We start from the raw sequence: 19,951 nt of genomic DNA on the forward strand, positions 1-19,951 counted from the left end.
AATACTTGTGAGTCAAATTAGGAATAACAAGTAAAATAATTAAGACCAGCAACAATCAGTGAAAATTAAAGACTTCTGAAAATCATTAAAAAGTAAGAATAAAATGAAAATTAAGTAAAATATCTCACAAAGTAGACCAACTGAAATGAGACAGAATTATAATTATAATATATAGCTACTCTGATGGCTGCATAAATTAGACAAAACAAAGTGTGTAATCAGGCTTAATAGTCTATTTCATGTTGGAAGTGGTGGTACTTTGCTAAAGACAGCCCGACACGCCTGATACCCACAAACGACTACTTTTTGTAACATAATAATGCAACTGCTGTGCAGTGTAAACTGTGCTGGACTACATGAGAAAGACAACGTGCTCACAAGGAAAGAGTGTTTAATTTAATTGCAGTCTTGTTTATTTTTTACACTTGTTGTCCATGTGTGTTTAAGTGTCACCATTTAGCCATTAATTCTAATTAACAAGTTTTATTCAAAGTAAAATGTGCACAGTTTGTGTTTAAGTGAGGAGAATCCGATGATTTCACAACACACTCCTAACAATGTCTGACGTTATATTATCTCTGGGTAATTAAATTACCTACCAGATTTAGAGCGATGTTTAAAAAAGATACTGGCACAAACAAGAGAATTAACATGTCTTTTATTGCACCATCTGCTGATTTTGTTACTTGGAGAGGGCGAAAGCAATGGGGTGATATATTTTGTCTGCCAGCGTCTCTGGTTCAGTGTCAGAGAAAACAACTCACTGTCCAATCTACTGTACAGCTCAGCCATACTCTACACGCTGCAGTGGTGATAAGAGGTGTTGGAAACTCCACGGTCCTCTGGGAATTAAACCCCAGAGCTTATACAGAAGTTCTCCAATGTACGCACTAACCATTGTACTAAGAGAGAGAGCGTTAATCTGGGAACACAGTGTGGTTATTTTAATCCCTGGCAGGCAAAATGTGATAACCGTAGAGTGGGATAACTTTGCTGTGGTTATAACGAGCAGCAGAAATACTCACCTTCCCTTCGTGTGGCTGTTCCAGCACTGCTCCTCATCAGACTCTGTGAGCTTGCCCTTAGCACAGATGTCATCTGGTAGGTTGGACCAGAATCTCTTGGACTCCTTTAACTTCTCTTTGATGTCAATCACCTGCCATGGGCCAAAACAGAGCAGAGAAATATATTAAGGTTGATCATTTTTTATGTTAAAGGCTGAGAAGTGAGGGCGAGAAGTGAAACGACTGTCAAGTCGTTGTGCTGAACAGTGACACCAAAGCACACACATCATATGTAGTTCTCAGGATGCATACTCAATTGATTTCAGCTGTGAGAGAAAATAAAGCTTTCAGCGCTGATACAAAAAGGAAAAAAAAAAAAAAAAAGCTGTGATACATGCTCTAGAAACTAAAAAGAAGATAAAACAAACACAGACTCCAACAGTTTCATTTTTGTATTTGTATATGTGACACAGTTTAAACATTCATGTGACAGCAAAAAGTTTGTGTTGTTGCACAACCCGTTCATTTATTCCATCGGGAGAGAATACTGTTACTGAGAGGGACTGCCCACGGTTCTTTCTCTTTTCCATTTAGCTTCTTGTCCACTTCTATCCATATTGCGTTCATCTCTGATTCATACAAGACAGACTCTGGGTTTTGAATTTGATATCTGGCATGAGCGGTCACCCCCGACTGATTCCATCTGGACTCAGCAAGAAGTTTGGGGGAGTGACCAGCAAACAGTCATAAAAGAAAGAAAAAAAACCCAAAAAACACGAGGACTCGTCATGTGCAGGAGCACAGTGTGTTGGCTTTGATATTTTTGGTAACAATAATGAAGATAGAGAACACAAAGCATAATTACTCTGAATATAAGGGGTAAGATGTTTATTAAGGTTTATACTATCATTTAGAATTTTAAGTATGTCTGCATTTTTTTACTTTGTTCATATTATAATCAAACTCCCTTTTCCTAGATTCAGTCACAGGAGGATCCCATACAGTAAACAGCATGAACACTAATTCACCCAGAAATTTGTGAGATCTTATTCAAAAATGTTAAAGGAGTAGTTCAACATTTTGGAAAATATGCTCATTTACTCTCTTGCTTGGAGTTGGATGTGGGGGTTGATACCATTCTTATTTGTTTCTTATGTATTAAGCTCTCTCTGCAAGATCTCTTGGATAAATACAGGCTGACTGTCAAAATGGACAAAAATGGTCATAAGCACAGGGTAGTTTTTAATATGAAACTCTGTCACCTCCTCCACACCCCGTGATAAGAAGAGACTGTCTCCAAATGTGAGGATTTCCTGAACTTTTTAGAGAAAAATAGTTGCCATCAGAGCTACAATGAGTCCCTCCCTTAATCCAAACACTTCACATGAATTTCATCATAATATCTCCCCTATGAGGACCTCCACCTGTTCTTTTCACATTATTCCAACTAAACCCCTCAAAGAAGTTATTGGCAACGTTGGCCCCAGCATTCTTCCAATTATTAATAACTCCCTGGAAAGCAGCCATGTTCCTCAATCGTTCAAACATGTAGTAACTCATCCACACAGAATCTCAGTCCTCCGCTCTCCACAACACTTCTGCCTGTCCCAAGATCCAGGACTAAGTGTTATGGCGACAGGTCCGTCTCCATCGCTGTGCAAAAGTTATGGATTTCTCTCTTCTCCTCCCTTTATCCAATTTCCCCCCACTTTTGAGATCTTTAGGGGTCATTTTAAAACGCACTCCTACTCACGGGCTGTTAACCCAACTTAATCAGCTGAGCTATTTCTTCAGGTAGAACCACTATAACATTGTTGAAATGCTCACTCTGGTAATAAGATGTTGAAGGTGTGATTAAAAGCGTGCAAATTGTTCAGCTGTTGGCTGCAAAATACTACACAGTCTGTCCTCCCACCATCTGCGAAGTGAACAGCCAGTGGATTTACTTTATTTTGGATTGACTTGAATGATAGAAATGTCCCCATGATGACTACAGAACTGGAGTGTGTGTTGTGCTAGTTAACTTCGGTTGTTTTCTTAACGGGGAGGATCGATACCAGCTGTCTGTGACCCGACATCAGACTTGGAGGCTATATGTTTGCCATGTTTTACTCTGTTAAACTTGGCATTAGCTTTGTTGCTCGGCTAATGTGTTTTCCCCTCGGGTATGGCAGCTGGTGCAGGAGTTGGTGGGCGGTGCCTGCTCAGGCTTGTGGGAGTTGACCAATCAGAACAGGCTTTTTCTGGTGGGGGGGGGGGCCTTAAAGAGACAGGAGCTTAAATGGAGCATTCAGACAGAGGGTGAAAAGAGCAACATGCATTACGCACAGTTTGAGAAAAAAGTATTTGAACATTACAGCATGTAAAAATATTCTAGTAGGCCCAAATAAAAGTATGAAGTAGACAATGAGCTTTAAAGCTCATTCGCTCTCATGTTATATTTTATTTGTTTAATCCAGACAAAGCTGAAGTTGTTATTTTACAGGGGGTTATTTGCCTGATTGCTTCCTGCCTAGCAACAGGACTCCAGGAGGTCAGTGCTCCCAGCCAAGAAATGGCAACTGGTGAATGGTTAATTAGTGAGCTGTAATGGCCACACTAGCCTGTTTCCAGTCTTTATGCCGAGCTAAGGCTAACCAGCTGCTGGCTGTATATTTACTGTACAGACAAGAGAGGGTTATGAATCTCCTCACTCTCACTACTATCGCCTACTACCAGTGACAGTGCAGAATAAACTAGAATATATTTTTGTTAATGGTAAAATAGTATGCTCTTTTTGGATTACTAATATAACCAACAAACAAAAAAATCCAGATATTATATCTCTCACCCATCAAAAAAGTGGAGCCACATGCATATGTGTGTGCGTGTGAGACAAAATATATTTTGGCAAGAAAGAGCACTGTTGATGGGTCACGACCTTCTCTGTGAAATTCTATTGCTTTCAACAGTGTTGCAATTTTTTCTGTAAATTGTTTTGGACTTGAACCAATTTCAGCTGCTGAATTCTTCAAGGCTCTGAGAAGAACTGACTCCAGAATATCTGTCTCATACAATTTATACTCATATATTTCAAAAACAACAGTTGATTTAATGTAAAGCCCAATACCACCATCTTAATGTTAGTCATATCTTGGTTGCCAAAGAATACAAACGTGGATATATTTTCCCTAAACTTCAGAGATGAAACCCTGTGATACCAATAATTATTGCTCTGTGTAGAAGTTACCTGCCCTCGCATTGTACTGTGATTCTGGTATGAAAATCTACAAAACAACTGTAACTCAGGGTCCACTCTCCTAGATTTTTCTTGATTTTTCAACAAGTTCAGTAGTGATTAAATATAAATTGTGTGTTATATTTAATGTTAAACTCCTATTTCTGAGGTCAGGAATGAACTTTGATGTTTAAATAAAAATCAGTTACACATTAAAAAAAAATAACAATAATAGTTAAATTCTAAACATCTCAATAATACTATGAACTGTATGTGTGGTTCCTTGTATGGTACCAGGCAAAGAGTGAACATCCTCTCCAGTCAATGATCCAAGTAAGAAGACATGAAAATAAATAGCAGCATTGCTCTGTTACCACAAGATAGTCTGCCCTACTGTTACAGTGATATGAATACAAATGTAAATAAAATTTTATTTTCTTCCAGCATAAGCACGTTTGGTTGTTTACTTCAGAAAAAATAACCCCTTGGACATACAACAAAGTGTTTAGATTGTATCTGTACTGTTTCTGTTTTACACCATATAGTCTTTACATAAACAGAGAGAGAGGGGGTTGGAGGATGAGGGCAACACCAGTGGGAAGCATGACACTATCTCTGGTAACAAGTTTGGAGGTGTTGGAGTGTAAACTTCCCCAAACCAAGAAAAAGAGCAGGACAGAGCTGCTAACAATACCCTGAACTCTTATATACTGTTGTAGCCTGTGAGTTTTGAGGCCTGGTAACAAACAAAATAATGCAGTTAGCTCATAAATTGCTTGTCAGCTTTGGCAGTGACGAGGTAACTACAGCAGGTTGTAAATTACTTAGCCTGGCATGCTAATGGTTATAGAAAAAACTTAAATGCACAGTACTTCACTGTTAGAGAGTCAGCATGTGTCTATGAAGGAGTTAAAATCTGTCAGTCATGTCAGCTTTTAATCCTGAGCGCTCTATTATGTTGAGGCACTTTGCTTTGTGGTTAGCGGTCAGTTTAGGATGCTTTGCTGTTTGAGGCTGGTGGAGAGACAGTTGAGAGAGAGCTGGAACTATCAGATTAGCTCTTTCAGGCCTGAGGTATTAACCCAGTGAGCGGCAACATTTCTTTATCTTGGCTTTGGCTACAGGCTACAGTAGCCTGTGGTTCACTCAATAACTGAATAAACCCATCGTACAGTATATATTAACTCTACTTCTTCAGGGTGCAGAGAATTTGACAATTTATATAACCACTTCTCATTATGCTAATTTTTTAACAGTGTTACACATCTGCATGTGCCAGCTGTTTTTCTTGAAAATTATTCCTCTTTGAGATTTAAAAATCAATTTAGGAAAGGTGGGGAATGGGGAGGTCAACCCTGTAGTTATCTGATTAAAACAGTTGCACCTTCATAAAGGACCCCTTCTCCTAATCCCAATCCCATCTATCTGGCATCCTGAACCCTGAATCGTGTGACAAACTGATTTTAGAATTGTTTCATTGGATTTACATATTTTAATGGATCTCTCTGTACCCATTTTTTGGACCTATGTTATTGGATTCCTATAGTGGATTTGCTACACTGGATCCATTATAATCCTATTGTAGAATTATAATCCCATTGCCTCATTTTCTATTTCTACACACTGTTACAACTTTCTCTTTATGTTTTACAAATTTCCCACATACATCTCCTACTTTACTCCCTGTCCTCAAATGTAGCTTTTGGGGGATTTTTTTTTTTTAACAGAGACCTTATGCTGGGTCAGAAACTGTTGCTGCTCTGGGCCTGGAAATTCTATTGGGACAATGTTTGTGATATCAGACTAAGCCATACAGTATGTTGCTCCACAGTTCTCATGGGTAAGAATACAGACGTCTTTAGCTCCAGTGGATATGTCTATTGTAAATGCAAAGCAATGGCCACTGAAAACACTTGCTTTTGATTACTTAGCAGGTACAGCATCTATTTAAACATATATCTTACCTCAAATACAGTTCCTGGTAATAGTTTAACCACTAGCATAGCCTCATAATTAGACTGAATTGCCCTTTTGTCACATTTAATTATTGCAGCCAGACATTATGTTCATATTAACACATTTCTTGTTCGGATGGCGGTTATTTTATTTCATTTTGTGCTAACCAATCAGTAGGAAGTGATGTATTGGTCCATCGGTCGATGGAGACGCTGCTGCAGCAGTTGCTACAAACAGTGAATGTTTTCAAAAAAAAAAGTCAATAAAGAGCTTTTTTTTTTTTTTTAAGTTGGCTTTAAATAACTTGAACACCATTTTTCTGTTGTTATTTTCCATGTAGCTTTGTGGCTACAGGAAGGTAGGAAAATTATGTCAACTTTCTTAATCCTGCTTACTGAACTCTGTTTGGTTAATTGTCTCTCTAACTAGAGGAAACGGGCATCAACGGGCACAAGACCAGACCTTGAATCACCGAACAAACACAGAGAAAATGAATATACATGAAGAAGGAAATGCCATGAGGAAGTTACAGTGAATGGTATTCTGTGGCTCAACCTTGTTATATTGGGGTTGTTTATAGAGCTGTTTTATTGTAGTGGGATGCCTTTTTGTACATTCTTACTTACATAGGTAGACCTGAGGGTGGCTGCTCTTTGATCCTTTGTTCTTTTTATTCAGGAATAAAATGAATGCTCCACAGCTAATTCATACATTCACAGTATTTGTTTTTCCAAATCCAGCTTATATTCGTTGGCTTCTACAAAATTGTGATTCTGACAGCCATGGAAAACATTGTGTTTATTCATCCTTGACCCTCCAGTTAAAGCTGAAACCCTTGTTACTCATTTTAAGTGCATGTGAACACCAGCAATAGCCAAAAAAGCAGAAGCACACATATTTATAAGTGGACAAGTGGACACATATACACTCATGTACACAGACACACACACACACGACCCTCATCATGTCCTAGTTACATTGGGGATTTGGGAGAGTGCATACAGTGAAGCCTTGGGTCTTAAGAGAACATGAAAGGGCCTGTACCAACAGGATGCCACCGCAGGAGACTGCCCTCACATTTGATGTGGTAATCCTGCCATGGAGACACCAAAGCTGGTTAGGTTTAACACATGCTGGTGTGGCTCTGATTCATGATGGCCCACAGCATCCTGGCACTGACAACAAATATGGATCAGATCAGGACGTGCTTGACTATTTTACTTTTGCTTCGAAATTTAAACACGGTAATGTGACATTGACATGGTCCATTCTGACAACCGAGTGCCTGCAAACAGGAATATTTCAGGTGAACTGGAGGCAGGAAGGATGGATAACTCATATGTAAACATTTAAGTAAATAAATCCATTTATGATTCATTTGGGAATTTAAAAGCCTATGAAAGTATCTTCGGTGTGTTCCATGTGTATGACATAATGTACAGTCCACGGAACAGTGCCAGAAGTTCTCTATCAACACAGCTTTTCTGCAACACAACTTCAGAAGTAAACACACTTGTTCATGAATAAATAAATGCAAAAGACATATGCACAAACACACACAAGCACACACACACACACACACACACACACACTGTACTAATGGTGAACTGTGAAGACAAAAATCTAACCAATAGTCTTTGCATGAGCGCCCAGAGCAGTGAGTCTGACTCAAACTAGAACAGTTACAGCTTTCACTGCATCTGTGCTGCTGCTGCTGCTGCTGCTGCTGCTGCAACCGTAGGATTACATTCTGCTGAACCTTCAGTGTCTCTCCTCATCTCACTCATAGACCAGAATTCACTGCTGCACTGCTTTACAGAAACCTCTAAATAACTGATAATACCAACTACTGGTAAAAGGTGTTGAGAACAGCAGTTCAGTCCAGACATTGTCCAGAGCTGCCCTTTCACACATGTGCAGATGCGTCTCACCCAATGTTTCATTTGGTTTAGGCGAGAGGTGGCTTCAGTGTGTAGGAGCAGGAGGGGAGCTCATCAATAAGGATGATTCTTTTTTGCATTGATATCACTACTATATGTATTTGGATATGTATCCACAAAATCAGGGAAAGAGTTGAAAGCAATAAACAGACAAGCAGGAAAGATAACGAAAAGGAAGCTAACTCAATCAGTGTACGTCTGGCACATGAGTGCTGTATTGGAAAAAATCAGAACCAACCCAGTTTTCACTGGTAACTGTTTTCTGTTGAAGATACATATTGAAATAAAACTATACTCATTCAAAACGGATGTGCAACAAACATCTGCACAATGGACCAGCAATCCTCAAACCCTGCAGTTTCAAAAGCCAATATCACAAAAAAACTGTCTGTGCAGTTTTGCCATTCTAATCTATTCCCTCTTTTTCCTTGTGCATTGCCTCGGGGTTTGCTGAGTTTTAGTAGTAGTGTCAAGTGGTTGTTGATCTATCGGAGCATGTAGGGCACCCTCCAGCAATGCATATTAATGTGGGTCCAGTAACTTTAATTAGCACTTTCACAGGTCAGATTCACTTGATTCATTTTCAAGTAACAGTCATACAGTTGACTCCAGCAGTGATCTAACCTTCTTAAACATGGAGACAGTTACAGGAGAACTTGAGTAGATTGCCTCAACAAGCTACGGACTAAAATGGCTGTAATGTAATCCTTTGGGTTAACTGCGCCCGTCAAAATACTTCCACTAAAAGTGCTTGTTTTTGCAACTGACAGGCTCAGATTCTTATTAACAATGTCTGACATCATTACGGAAAGGATCCCTGTAGAGATGGAAGTGTAAGATCGTTTTTGTTTAACCAGAAACCGGCGCTATATTTGCTCTCTTCAAAGCCACCAGACTCCACTGAGAAAAACAGTCATTTTATCCCGCATAACACGGGAGTAGCTGGTCTACCGCTGCGCTTATTGGTTAGTTCGTTTAGTTATTGTATGTTACATAAATACTGTGTAGGATCTGGACTAACCCTTTAAAACACCAAAACCACACAATAACACAAACAAGCTAACCAATCTAGGCAACGGTGGACCAGCAACTCCCGTGGTCTACAAGGTAAAATGAATGTTTATGTCAATGGAGTGGGTTTGAGGAGAAGCGTATAAAGAATGTTTCTCATTAAACAAAACGGTTCTTACAGGTCTACGTCTGTAGGGATGATTTCTGTGATGTTGTCAAACACTTTGAATAACAATCTGAGCCTGTCACTATCAAAAATATCCACTTCCAGTGGGCATACTTTAATGGATGTGGTTGCACCAAAGAATTACACGACAGTCATTCTCACCCGTCCTCAGCCTGTTTGGGGCAGCTGGCTGAGGTGAGCTAATGGACCAATTCCAAAATATAAAGAAATTGGGCCCACGTTTAAAAGCTGGAAGTTCTCCTTTAGGCAAATTGGGAAAAAACTGACTTATTCCAGTTTCTCATTTTAATCGTCCTTTGACTGTTTATTTTGTAGCTTTTGTTTTGGTATATCACATGTCCTTTCTTGTATGGGTGCTTACAAATGTACACATACTTTTCTGTCACTCTTCAAACTGCCGGTTGTCACTATAAGATAGTTAAATAGAGTAGGAGTGGAACTATAGCTCACTGAGGCGGAGATTAAACATGGTGATTGGCCCCTGCTTGCATCTCTATTAACAACAGTGGATCTCTTGCCCAAGAACACACATGGGCCATTAACAAAGCCTATCATAATCGATTTCACGAAAACAATGGGATCCACTGTGACTCAGTGTGCTTGAGAAGAAAGCATTAATCACAACCAAAGCACGCACCATCAGCTCTTGTCAGTCCTGTCACATGACTCATACAACTCCTGATTTATATTATATAATGTCATATAATAATTGAAAATAAAACAAGGACACCATGTAAACCAAACAGCAATAACAACAGCACCTGGCATTTACAAAAAGGTTGTTTAAGAAAAGATGATTTTTTTTTTTAAATAAAAGAGGATAAGGGGGCGCTACATTACCTTCACTCCACAGTCTATGGCCCCTAACAGATCAGGCCCAGTGCCCACTGATCTGAGTTTAGACAGTGGAACAGCCATATGGGCTTTGCAAAATGATCTCAAGGTGTGTTCAGGCTCATGTTGATTTAAAAGCCCAGAACGTGGTTTAAATACTAACAATAGAATTAAAATCAATACAGGTTTTCAGAGGAAGCCAGTGTCGGAAGGCCAAAAGGAAGATAATGTGTTTCCTCGTTCTAGATCCAGTGAGATGCCTGGCCGCAGCTTTTTCTACGATAGCTGTAAATACTCCACCACTTTAAAATATCAGCTAAGTAACAGTAATCATGACAGGGTGAAATTAAGTCACATTTAATGGTTTCATCAATGTCTGAATCTAAAAACAATAAATTAAAAACAATAATTTATAATAATAAAATTTTAAAAAGGCCCTTAAACCATATTCTTTAAGTCGTGCATAATTATTTTACATGAGCGATTTCCTGTATTTGTGTTTTCGTCTCGCCGGGTTGAGGTCGGCTCAGTTGGAAAAACATGTTGTCGTTTATTTCTGTGCACCAATCAGAAACAAAATTTGAATTAAAATCTGATGGCACTCGTGGTTTGTTTGATTATGTTGCCCTGCTGCTGTTAATCAAATATCATCAAACCACAGCCACACAGTTCTATGAAGCAGATAACGTCAGTTTTTTAGGGTTAATCTCTTCATCAATAATAGTCATGAATATTTAACGTTATTCATGCATACAGAACAATTTTAAGTCTTCAGAGAAATTCCCAAGACACTTCAAGCTTATGGGCTCAGGTTATGTGCCATTTCAAATCATTAGTGCAACCACCACCCACATATATTTATTATACCTAATTAAAAATGCATTTAATTAAATAAACAAGGCATGCCAAATTGAATGTAGCAATACGATTTAAAGTGTAGGGATTATTTTCTAACTGATAGTGATATCGCTAGTTAGAACATGTTCATGTGCATTAATGATTTCTTCTGACAATTACATATCATAGCTGTAGAAAAAATGCCACTGATGCTTGGATTTTATGGGCATCAATGGCTAAAGGAAAACGCTGAAGGTGAAGAGTATGCAAAATATTGTAGCATTCATATACCTTGTGGATTAGGGTGAAGGTGATCCTTTTTGAAAAACAATGTCTGTGACCCCTGATAGAATATAATTTTCAGTGAGGACACTGCACGTGAAACAGCATTGTGCAGATTCAATAGCACACTGAGCGTGGGATAAATAAAACCTGGTCTGCAGGAGCAGTGCATAGCTGCTCTGTAGAACATTTAAAAGGTTAAGAATCTATTATTAGTCTGTAATTCTCCTCCTGGATGTTTGTCTCTGAGAAGGAATATGGGTTTTTCCTGGCGGGATATAATGTTTCTAACTGTGGAATCACTAATAATCAGAGCTGATGGCTGGGATGAGAGATGCTCAGACGCTCTCCGCTCAGAGGCAGAATTTTCTAACTGGCTCATGCTATGACAAGAACAAAGTAGCAGCTAGGGCCACGGTAATATCTGCACAGAGAGATATCTAAGAGCTCAGGAGCCTCCAACTCTCTGGCCATTACATCAAGCATATTAAATATGTTTAGCGGTTAGATTTTCAGAGGTGAAAGGGATGGAGAGGAGAGTCCATCTCTAATGCTGTAGTGTTGTGGCAGGACCAAGGGAAAACAGGAGCTCCAGTTCTGGTCCTTTTTGTTTCATAAAGACAAGATAAGTTGTCACAACCAGAATTTAAGTTGTTTGGAGCAATGGCTGACATGGGAAATAAAAAGCTCTGGTTCGTATGAGTTTAAGGTGACAGGGTTTCTAGCAAGATAAGAAGGTATCTGAGGAACTTACACATGAGGTCTGTTTCTGTGGCCAACTCAACTTTTAATGCAGCATCTATCCAAAGACGCGGCATTATAGATGGCATAACACAAGATTATTTTTTTAATGATGCAGACCTAAGGATTTAGGATTTAGATGCAAATCTGTCTTCATTAAATGTATAAATATATTTTAGGGGCTGTGAAGACAGTGGTCATATGCACAGCAAAAAAAACATTTTATTACTTCTCTCTCTCATACACACACACACACACACAGACGCACACACAAAACAGGTGAACTGGTTAATGCAACATTTTTTCCCTTTTTCCTGATCATGTCTACAGCTAATTATGTAATTAGTGGAGGTTCTGTAACCATAATATGTCCCACACATCTGTTAATACCAACAACAGGCAGGAGGTATTGTTAGCATGCCATTCACAACCTGTACCCACGATGATTGCATTACCCAATAACCTTCATGATTGTTACAGCAGAATGTGTTTGCATGTGTGTGTGTGTTTGAATGCATTTATTATCCCTGTAATTATATTTGCAATATAGTCATGAAAAGATATGCTCACATTACACATATTACTGTAAGATCTTATAGATCTTACATAAATGCGAAAAACCAGGAATCTTATTGTCACTCACTCATTCATTTTATCTGTCTGTTTCTATAAACTGCAAATACAAAAATATTTGCCACAATATTTTACAACACAGTTTAGGGGATAGTTTCTTTAAAATTTGCATTATGGTGCTGACCTGTGTCTGAACCAACATGTAGAAGGTCGGCTGTTATCAGCTGTAATCAGACTTGAGCACGCTAATTGATTAGAAGCATAAAACTCTCAAGCAGCCATGGAAGAACTCCAGCATCCATTTACTGAAGCCATCAAAAGCCTGGGCACCTGCCGGGTGGACCTTTTAAGGGGAAAAGTGCCCTTTTTACATAACAAACTGCATCTGCCAGTCTTGTAATAATTTCTCATGCAGCAGATGTACTCTGGCCTGCTCAAGCTGAAGGTGCAAGGTGGATTGCCTGCTTAACACCTTAGAAAACAAGTTGGTAACTCCACTGTTGGGACAAAAAGATATTGATTTAGAGGACATTTCATTTAAATTACACAAAGCGAGATGCAGTATGAATTTGAAAACTGAACTTGGAGCCAACCTTAAATATGAGAAGAATATGAGAAAACTGTACGATAGTGCTAAACTGTGAGTTTTCTCTCTATATATATGAGGCATCTGCAAAATAAAGTTGTTCAGTCTTCATAACATGTGCATAAGATACCAGTTAAAGCTAAATAATACATTGTTTATGTTTTTTATACTGTATGTTTACTTCCTATTGGGCAAAAATTTTACTATAAAGCAGTAAAATTGCACTTTTAATGATAAGGGTACTGAGCAGCTTTAGTACAGCACATTCATGCTAAACAAACCATGACCTGAGTAATGTAAGCACAGATGGAGGTTTCATACACAGCTGGTTTTGTGCCTCATCCCAAGGGTAAACATACCGTTTGGGGAAAAAAAGGATTTATAAACAGATGCTTCTCTGTAAGGTAAAGTTACTGAAGCAACTTTATAAATAAGTTGGTTACAGTTTTGATAAATACAGCAAAGTGTCGAAATGAAAGCACGCACTAACATCTGGACTTACAGGTGAGGGAAAAAATCATTATAATTCATTCATGGAATAAATGAGTTTCCATCCCATGTATGTTTGTGTTAATTTGATTTTTCATTGAACTCTTGAGTCAAGAGACTTTAAATGTCTAAAATGGAAATGTGTTTATGTGTTAGGCCATAAATTGACTGGCGAAATGTCCAGTGCATACTGGAACAGGCTCAAACCCCATAATCAGTTCAACTGTAATAAGCAGGGATGAAAATTAATGAATAATTTACAATTGGGATGGCATCAGTATTGATTGACCTTGGGCTAGTTATAGGCGCAAAAACAACAGAACTGATTGTAATTTGTTCCTTTGGATTTTCTTCTTTACTCCTGTGTCCAGCTCAATCACATAGTAACATTGCATAAGCAGAAAATCCTCTGTAACTTCCACCAAACAGGATGAAAAATGCATAACAGTGACACAGAATAGACCCATACACTGTTCTAGCATCGGTATTGAAAGCACATCAGCATTCAGAAGAGCAAGCCTCAGTCATCTTGGCACAAATGTTATGGACCAAAGCAGAAACGTCATATAAATGAACCATGTATTGTAGCAATGCTACAAAGAATGGCTGAATTGACCAACCCAAAAAGAAAGAAAGTTATCTAACCTTGGTAAATATATAGGGATATAGTGCTGGATCACTACAATTCCTCCACTTTCTAGGTCACATTGACACCAACAGGAACCACTTAATGGTGTCGTGGACTGAACCATTCCCTCTGCACTGGGGAGTTTAAATTACATAAAGCGTGGTTAAGGCGTATTTTAAAAAGTAGGAAAATCTCCAAAGGGAGGCAAGCACAAAATGGTCAGTTTCTTGTTGTGCTCACAGCAATTGGGTTAGCTTACTTCAGACACAATGGTCCTGCATTTTGTGATTCAGTGCTTTAAATAATGCACTAAATAGGATTTCCTTAGACACACTGTGGTTTATTCAAGCTTGCCTGCCTACCCACATAGATTAGCTCACAAGGCTCTGCTGTGTTAAAGCAAGGTAAACACCTTCTACCTTTAGGCAGCTGTGCTAACCACACTATGTCAAGGGAAACAGCAGTGGGCTAAACAGCCTGGTGATGAGCATTGAAGCAGGAACTGAGACAGGAGCTGAGGCAGATTCCAGTACATGTTGTGGCTTTCTGGCAGCATCTACTGACAAGCTGCTCAGAATGTACAGCAGCCAGGTTTGGTGGACCAGCTTGGATCCAAATTTAGCTTGAGAAGGGAAATTATTCTCATTTACACTGAAACTGATGATAATGCTGTGCCCTGACTGTGTATAGTCTGGTGTGCGTTATTATAAATGGACATGAATGGACTGCACTTGTGTATTTACTACTTTCCAGTCTTTTCAATCACATAAGCACTTGCTTTAACACTTCATTCACATACACTTTCAGCTACATTCACATATTCATCACGGCAGGGGCTCATAATGGCAGACTAACCAGTCAAAAGCACACACAATTTGGGGTTCAGTATCTTGCCTAAGGACATTTTGACATGTGGAGAAGCCGGGGATTGATCCGCTGACCTTCTGAGTAGCGGCACTCCACTCGAATCCCTCCACTCCTACCATGCAGTTAGGTAGTGCTGAATCATAATCCTGTGAATGAATTATCTGCGATAGAAGATGTCTCCTTGTTTACTTCCTAGAAATACCTGTGGGTTCAGGTTCTCTTCTGAGGCACTGGCTATGAATGATGGCAACAGACACTGTATGATTAGATCCCGTTTCCTAAAATTATCAAGAGAGTCTAATGACTGGTTAATGAATCAGGCCAGCACAGTAAAAATGCTCCAGTATAGTCTGTATACAGCATCACAATGCATACTGGCCATATGCAGCAGTATTTTAATTAACTTTTTTCCTGCATATCATATACATTTATGTGGGACACAAGGAAAGATGTGTTATGAAATGCATTCTGTACTCAATTCTGTACTTTAGTGGCCCAACAGAATATCTATAATGGCATGTCTCCAGCTCCTCTCCCTTGGTTGCCAGGATTATAGTCTGTCATTAAATTTATGTGGAAACACAAAATCAGCACTCTCCTCTACTTTTAATTCCAAGTGCAAACTGTAGTAACCTGCTAACAATCAATAAGTAAAATAACCTCTGTTATTGTCTGTTTTTCTATCGTGTCGATGTAAAGAGGATTTTAGTAAACATTGCTGCACAGGGAGATATAGACTTCTTAACTTCATGCTTGGCTGCCTCAGCCATTTTTTTTGTTTTTTTGAAACGTGAAAAAACAAAGTCCACATGTTTGAGATTTCTAGGTGAGAGAGGCTGTCACTGACGCTCATTAAGCTTGAGCGGGTGAGACTGGAAATCTGATAGTAAGCCTTTGTGCCATCTCAATCAGATGTTTTCGAACACTGTTGATTTTGTCAGTATAAAGTCATGCAGCCTTATTGAAGTGTAAGATTTGTAAAGACAAGTTCCAAAAAGAGTGAGCAGCAAACGCCTAAAAGAGTGTGCAAAGGAAACCAGGTTGAGGTACAGGAAAATACCAAACAACAAAACATCACCATGGTTTTGTAATGTACCGGCACATCTCTCTACAGCACTAAACATACTGTGCACACCAAACAGTTGTCCACCACAATATAGGCGTCTAGCCCTCTTTTTACTTTTTCAGCACAAACAGGCACACAAACACAAAGTAATGAAAGTTGGCCTCCTATTCAAGCTACATTTTTTCTCCATTATGTGTTTTTGTGAGAGACTAGAGCATTGAAATCCCCAACAACCACATCCATGAAGAATATTTTAATGCTTAATGCATTGCCTGTGAAGCATCAGTTGGTGTGTGCACTGCTAACTTAGCGAAGCATGAAAGAACTGGCAAGAACACTTTTTAGCGTGAAGGGTATTGACGCAAAAGATTCAAAAGAGCAAACTACTCAAAATAAACTGTGAGGAAGTAAAGCTGGTGGGGGGAAGGCATAGATGTAATGATAAGTAAAGTGATGAAGCTGCCTTTAAACAATGGGGTGTTAGAAGGTGGCCACATTGATCTGTTGTGTCTGTCCACGTACATTAATCTTAATTCATTTTCAGAGACAGGTCTCTGTTGAGCGAGCAAGGCTGATTACACATCAGTCTCTGTCAGATTTCCATCTCTTTTGACAGACAGAATCACCTCTTTTAAACTACTGAGGTGAACACTGAAATAACCCAGCTCAAACCATCCCATTATTTAAATTCATCCTGAACAGGCATCAAATGGAGATTTAAAATAGCCCAGAATGATTACAGGTTCTCCAGCTCAATTGTAAATTGAATTTATACTTAACAGTCATTTCGTTATTGGAACATTGTATGAGCAAAGTCTTGACAGCATGTTTGCTTCCTCCTATGGCCGAACGTATGTCCTATTCGACAGTGTGATTGCTCTTCTTCGGCACACAATACTACAGCAATTGCGGTGAATTGGGGCACGACACTGATTTCTGGCTCTAACGTCTTTCTTGCCAAAACCCGTAAATAATCTCTATCTGAAAAAGTTGTGAATTTAATCTTAATCTGTAATAATAGCAGGGTTACTATGGAGACAAAACCACCATGTAGAGCAAAGAAAGAGCATGAATCATTTTGGAATTGATTGATTTAATAGAAACGTTTTCTGTTACAAACTGTAGCACATAACCTGGTTTAATCGCAGGTATCATAAGTACTAAGCTCTCAGATAGCATAGCCTGTACTCCAAAGGCCACTCAGTCAGTCTATTCAAACATGAACCTTCGAGTTCTGACATCACAGAGTATACGATACTGTTTTTCCACCAGATCTTTATCAGCACAATGTAATGTGGAATTTCAGAAACCCCAACAGCACTCACATCACACCCCGTGGCTGCTACTGCTGCTAAAACATTAGCTCAGCATGCCAAGTATACTGAATTAGCAAGCCAGAGCGATTAACTCGTCTTAACATTTGTTCTTTTCTTTCGCCTGCTGATCTGCACAGAAATCGTGGCTATTAAATAGAGAAACGGTAGGGAACGGATCTGCAGTGCATGCCAGAATTTCCTGAGAGTTGTAACTCGATCCATATTATGGCATGACTCATGAATTTCACCGATTTGGCCATGTTGTCATTGGTCATAATTGGTGGTTGTGTCTGCATTTGCATTGGGTGGACTGATTTTTCAGTGACTGATTACTCTGGCAGGAAGAAACTTTTATGTGGGAATAGATATTTCTACTCCCATTTAGAAAGTGAAGGATGTTCTTTGGCTTTCTTTCCATGCATTCAAATTCGCAGTGTGTTTCCTTAAATCTCCATAAAACCCTTTCGTCAGCGTGGTATACTGTGGTTACAAAAACAAACACACACTTAAGTATAGATAGGTGGTGCCTATCAACAATGAATTACTGTGATTGATTGAAGAAATAAAACAGCCATCATTTATTTTACACTTTTTCCTTCCAGAGAAAAATGGTCGTTGCCAGATCGTTTCCTGGCCCTGGCACTCTGCTGAAACGTCAAATGGAGCGTGGAGAAAGGCCTGGCCATTGCTAATGACTGATTTACTTTCTTTCCAACTGCATCCCCATTTCAGCAGTGCTCAACAACAAACAACCCATTACAGAAGCTCAAAATATTTAGAAATTGGTCAAATAAATCAATAATAGCATCCCCTCAGGACATCCATCACATCTTTTCTGCAAGCCTTTGTGTAATGGACAAACTGACAGTGATGTCCTCTCAGCAATGTTTGTTTCAGCTTACAGAGAATGAAGTCATTTCTGGCAGAATTGTGGCACCAGACATCTGCTTATCATTGGCAAAATAAACCAAGAATATTAATGTTTTTGTACAACCAGGGTATGGACTTCTTCTGAAAGCCCTCTTTGTAAGAGTGCAAAAGAAAGAATCCTGAAAACTGAAATAATTCAGTTTGCGGAAAATGAGAAATTGCACTGAGTGGCAAATAAAACTATAGTCTAGCTTTATTGCTAGAGCTACAATATGAGATCAGCTTCTTTCATACGCTTCAAGTATGAAAGCATACAGAGTCTACTTTTTATGTTTTCCCACAATTTGTATAGTTGGTCTCACACCTACGTACATGTAGACCTGTTAAGGTTGGGTGTCTGTTAATGCAAGACCCATCAGAGTAGTGTTTTTGGACAGAAATTAGTAATATTTGAGCACTATTTAGTCGTACAGATTTTTCAGTATAACATTATGATGGTCAATTTGATGTAAGTTGATCAACAGTCGGGTTTAAGTCACGTGAAAATCTGCAGGGAAGTGTAGATGCATAAAAACATGGTGTTTGTATTTAGAAGTGAGGTATTCTGTAGGTTTAATCTTGGAATTAAAGTAAAGATTAGGTTAATAAACAACCTTTTAGGTTATGGTTTTGCCATCTTAAATGACAAAGTGACTCGACGAGAGTCAATGTGACACAAGATGTGAGGCACCGCCCCTGGGTCATTAAAGCCAAGTTTTTATGGAGTCCTGAGTCACAGCAACATAACCACAGGCAGTTCCTGGTACAATTTAAATGGTCAGATTAGGCAGTAGATTTGTAGCTGAAATTAAAAATGCCATCTCTTTAAATTAAACATCACAGCCTCTCTGGGGCTGTCATTCATTTTATCTTTAAACATGGTGGTATACCTAAAAAATATCATGGATTCCTCCTGTGGTCAGTGTTATATAAAGGAACAGAGAAGAAGGTCATTCAGTCCCAGTGATGAATCAGCACCACAGACAGAGAGATTTCATTGTGAGCACTGTAGGGCCGTGCCATTAATATACATTATACAGTATCACACACTAAATTAGTATTCAGTTGTATGGAGGAATAGTCCAGTAGTCTCACTTAAAGTATGAATCACAGACGAAGCAAAATACACCAAGACAATCATAAATCAAAGCACAGATGAAGTGTAATTGTTTTTTTTATATGCTCAAAAATAGTGTTTAAACCAGTGCTACTATTTGTATTTACAATACATTTTGTCTACATGAAGCCAAGAAGCTAAAGGATTCTTTATAATCAACACACCAAAACAGACCTCTTTCAGCTTTAAATCATTTAGCAGTGAGCTGGAAAAGGAAGAGGATTAGTGAGCATGTAAGCACTTGTATCTAATGCAGTTCTGATCTGAGATGCAGATGACAGACTGGGATGTTGGAGATACATTAGCACGAATTACCTGAAAACACACTAAGACTGAACCATCCTACAAATGGATGGAAGAGGAAAACATCCTTGACTAAATATATAAGGAG

General features: G+C 38.9%; 1 protein-coding gene across 1 annotated transcript in view; it reads right to left on the reverse strand.

The window, feature by feature from the left end:
• gpc6a (glypican 6a) overlaps positions 1 to 19,951 on the reverse strand; it is a 130,424-nt gene that overhangs the window by 3,423 nt on the left and 107,050 nt on the right. Inside the window, exon 7 of the mRNA XM_070829005.1 lies at positions 1,026 to 1,156. Coding sequence (XP_070685106.1) covers positions 1,026 to 1,156 — 131 coding nt within the window. The remainder of the gene's footprint in view (positions 1 to 1,025; positions 1,157 to 19,951) is intronic.

This window comes from Pempheris klunzingeri, chromosome 1 (assembly GCF_042242105.1).
Source record: "Pempheris klunzingeri isolate RE-2024b chromosome 1, fPemKlu1.hap1, whole genome shotgun sequence".
Lineage (NCBI taxonomy): Eukaryota > Metazoa > Chordata > Actinopteri > Acropomatiformes > Pempheridae > Pempheris > Pempheris klunzingeri.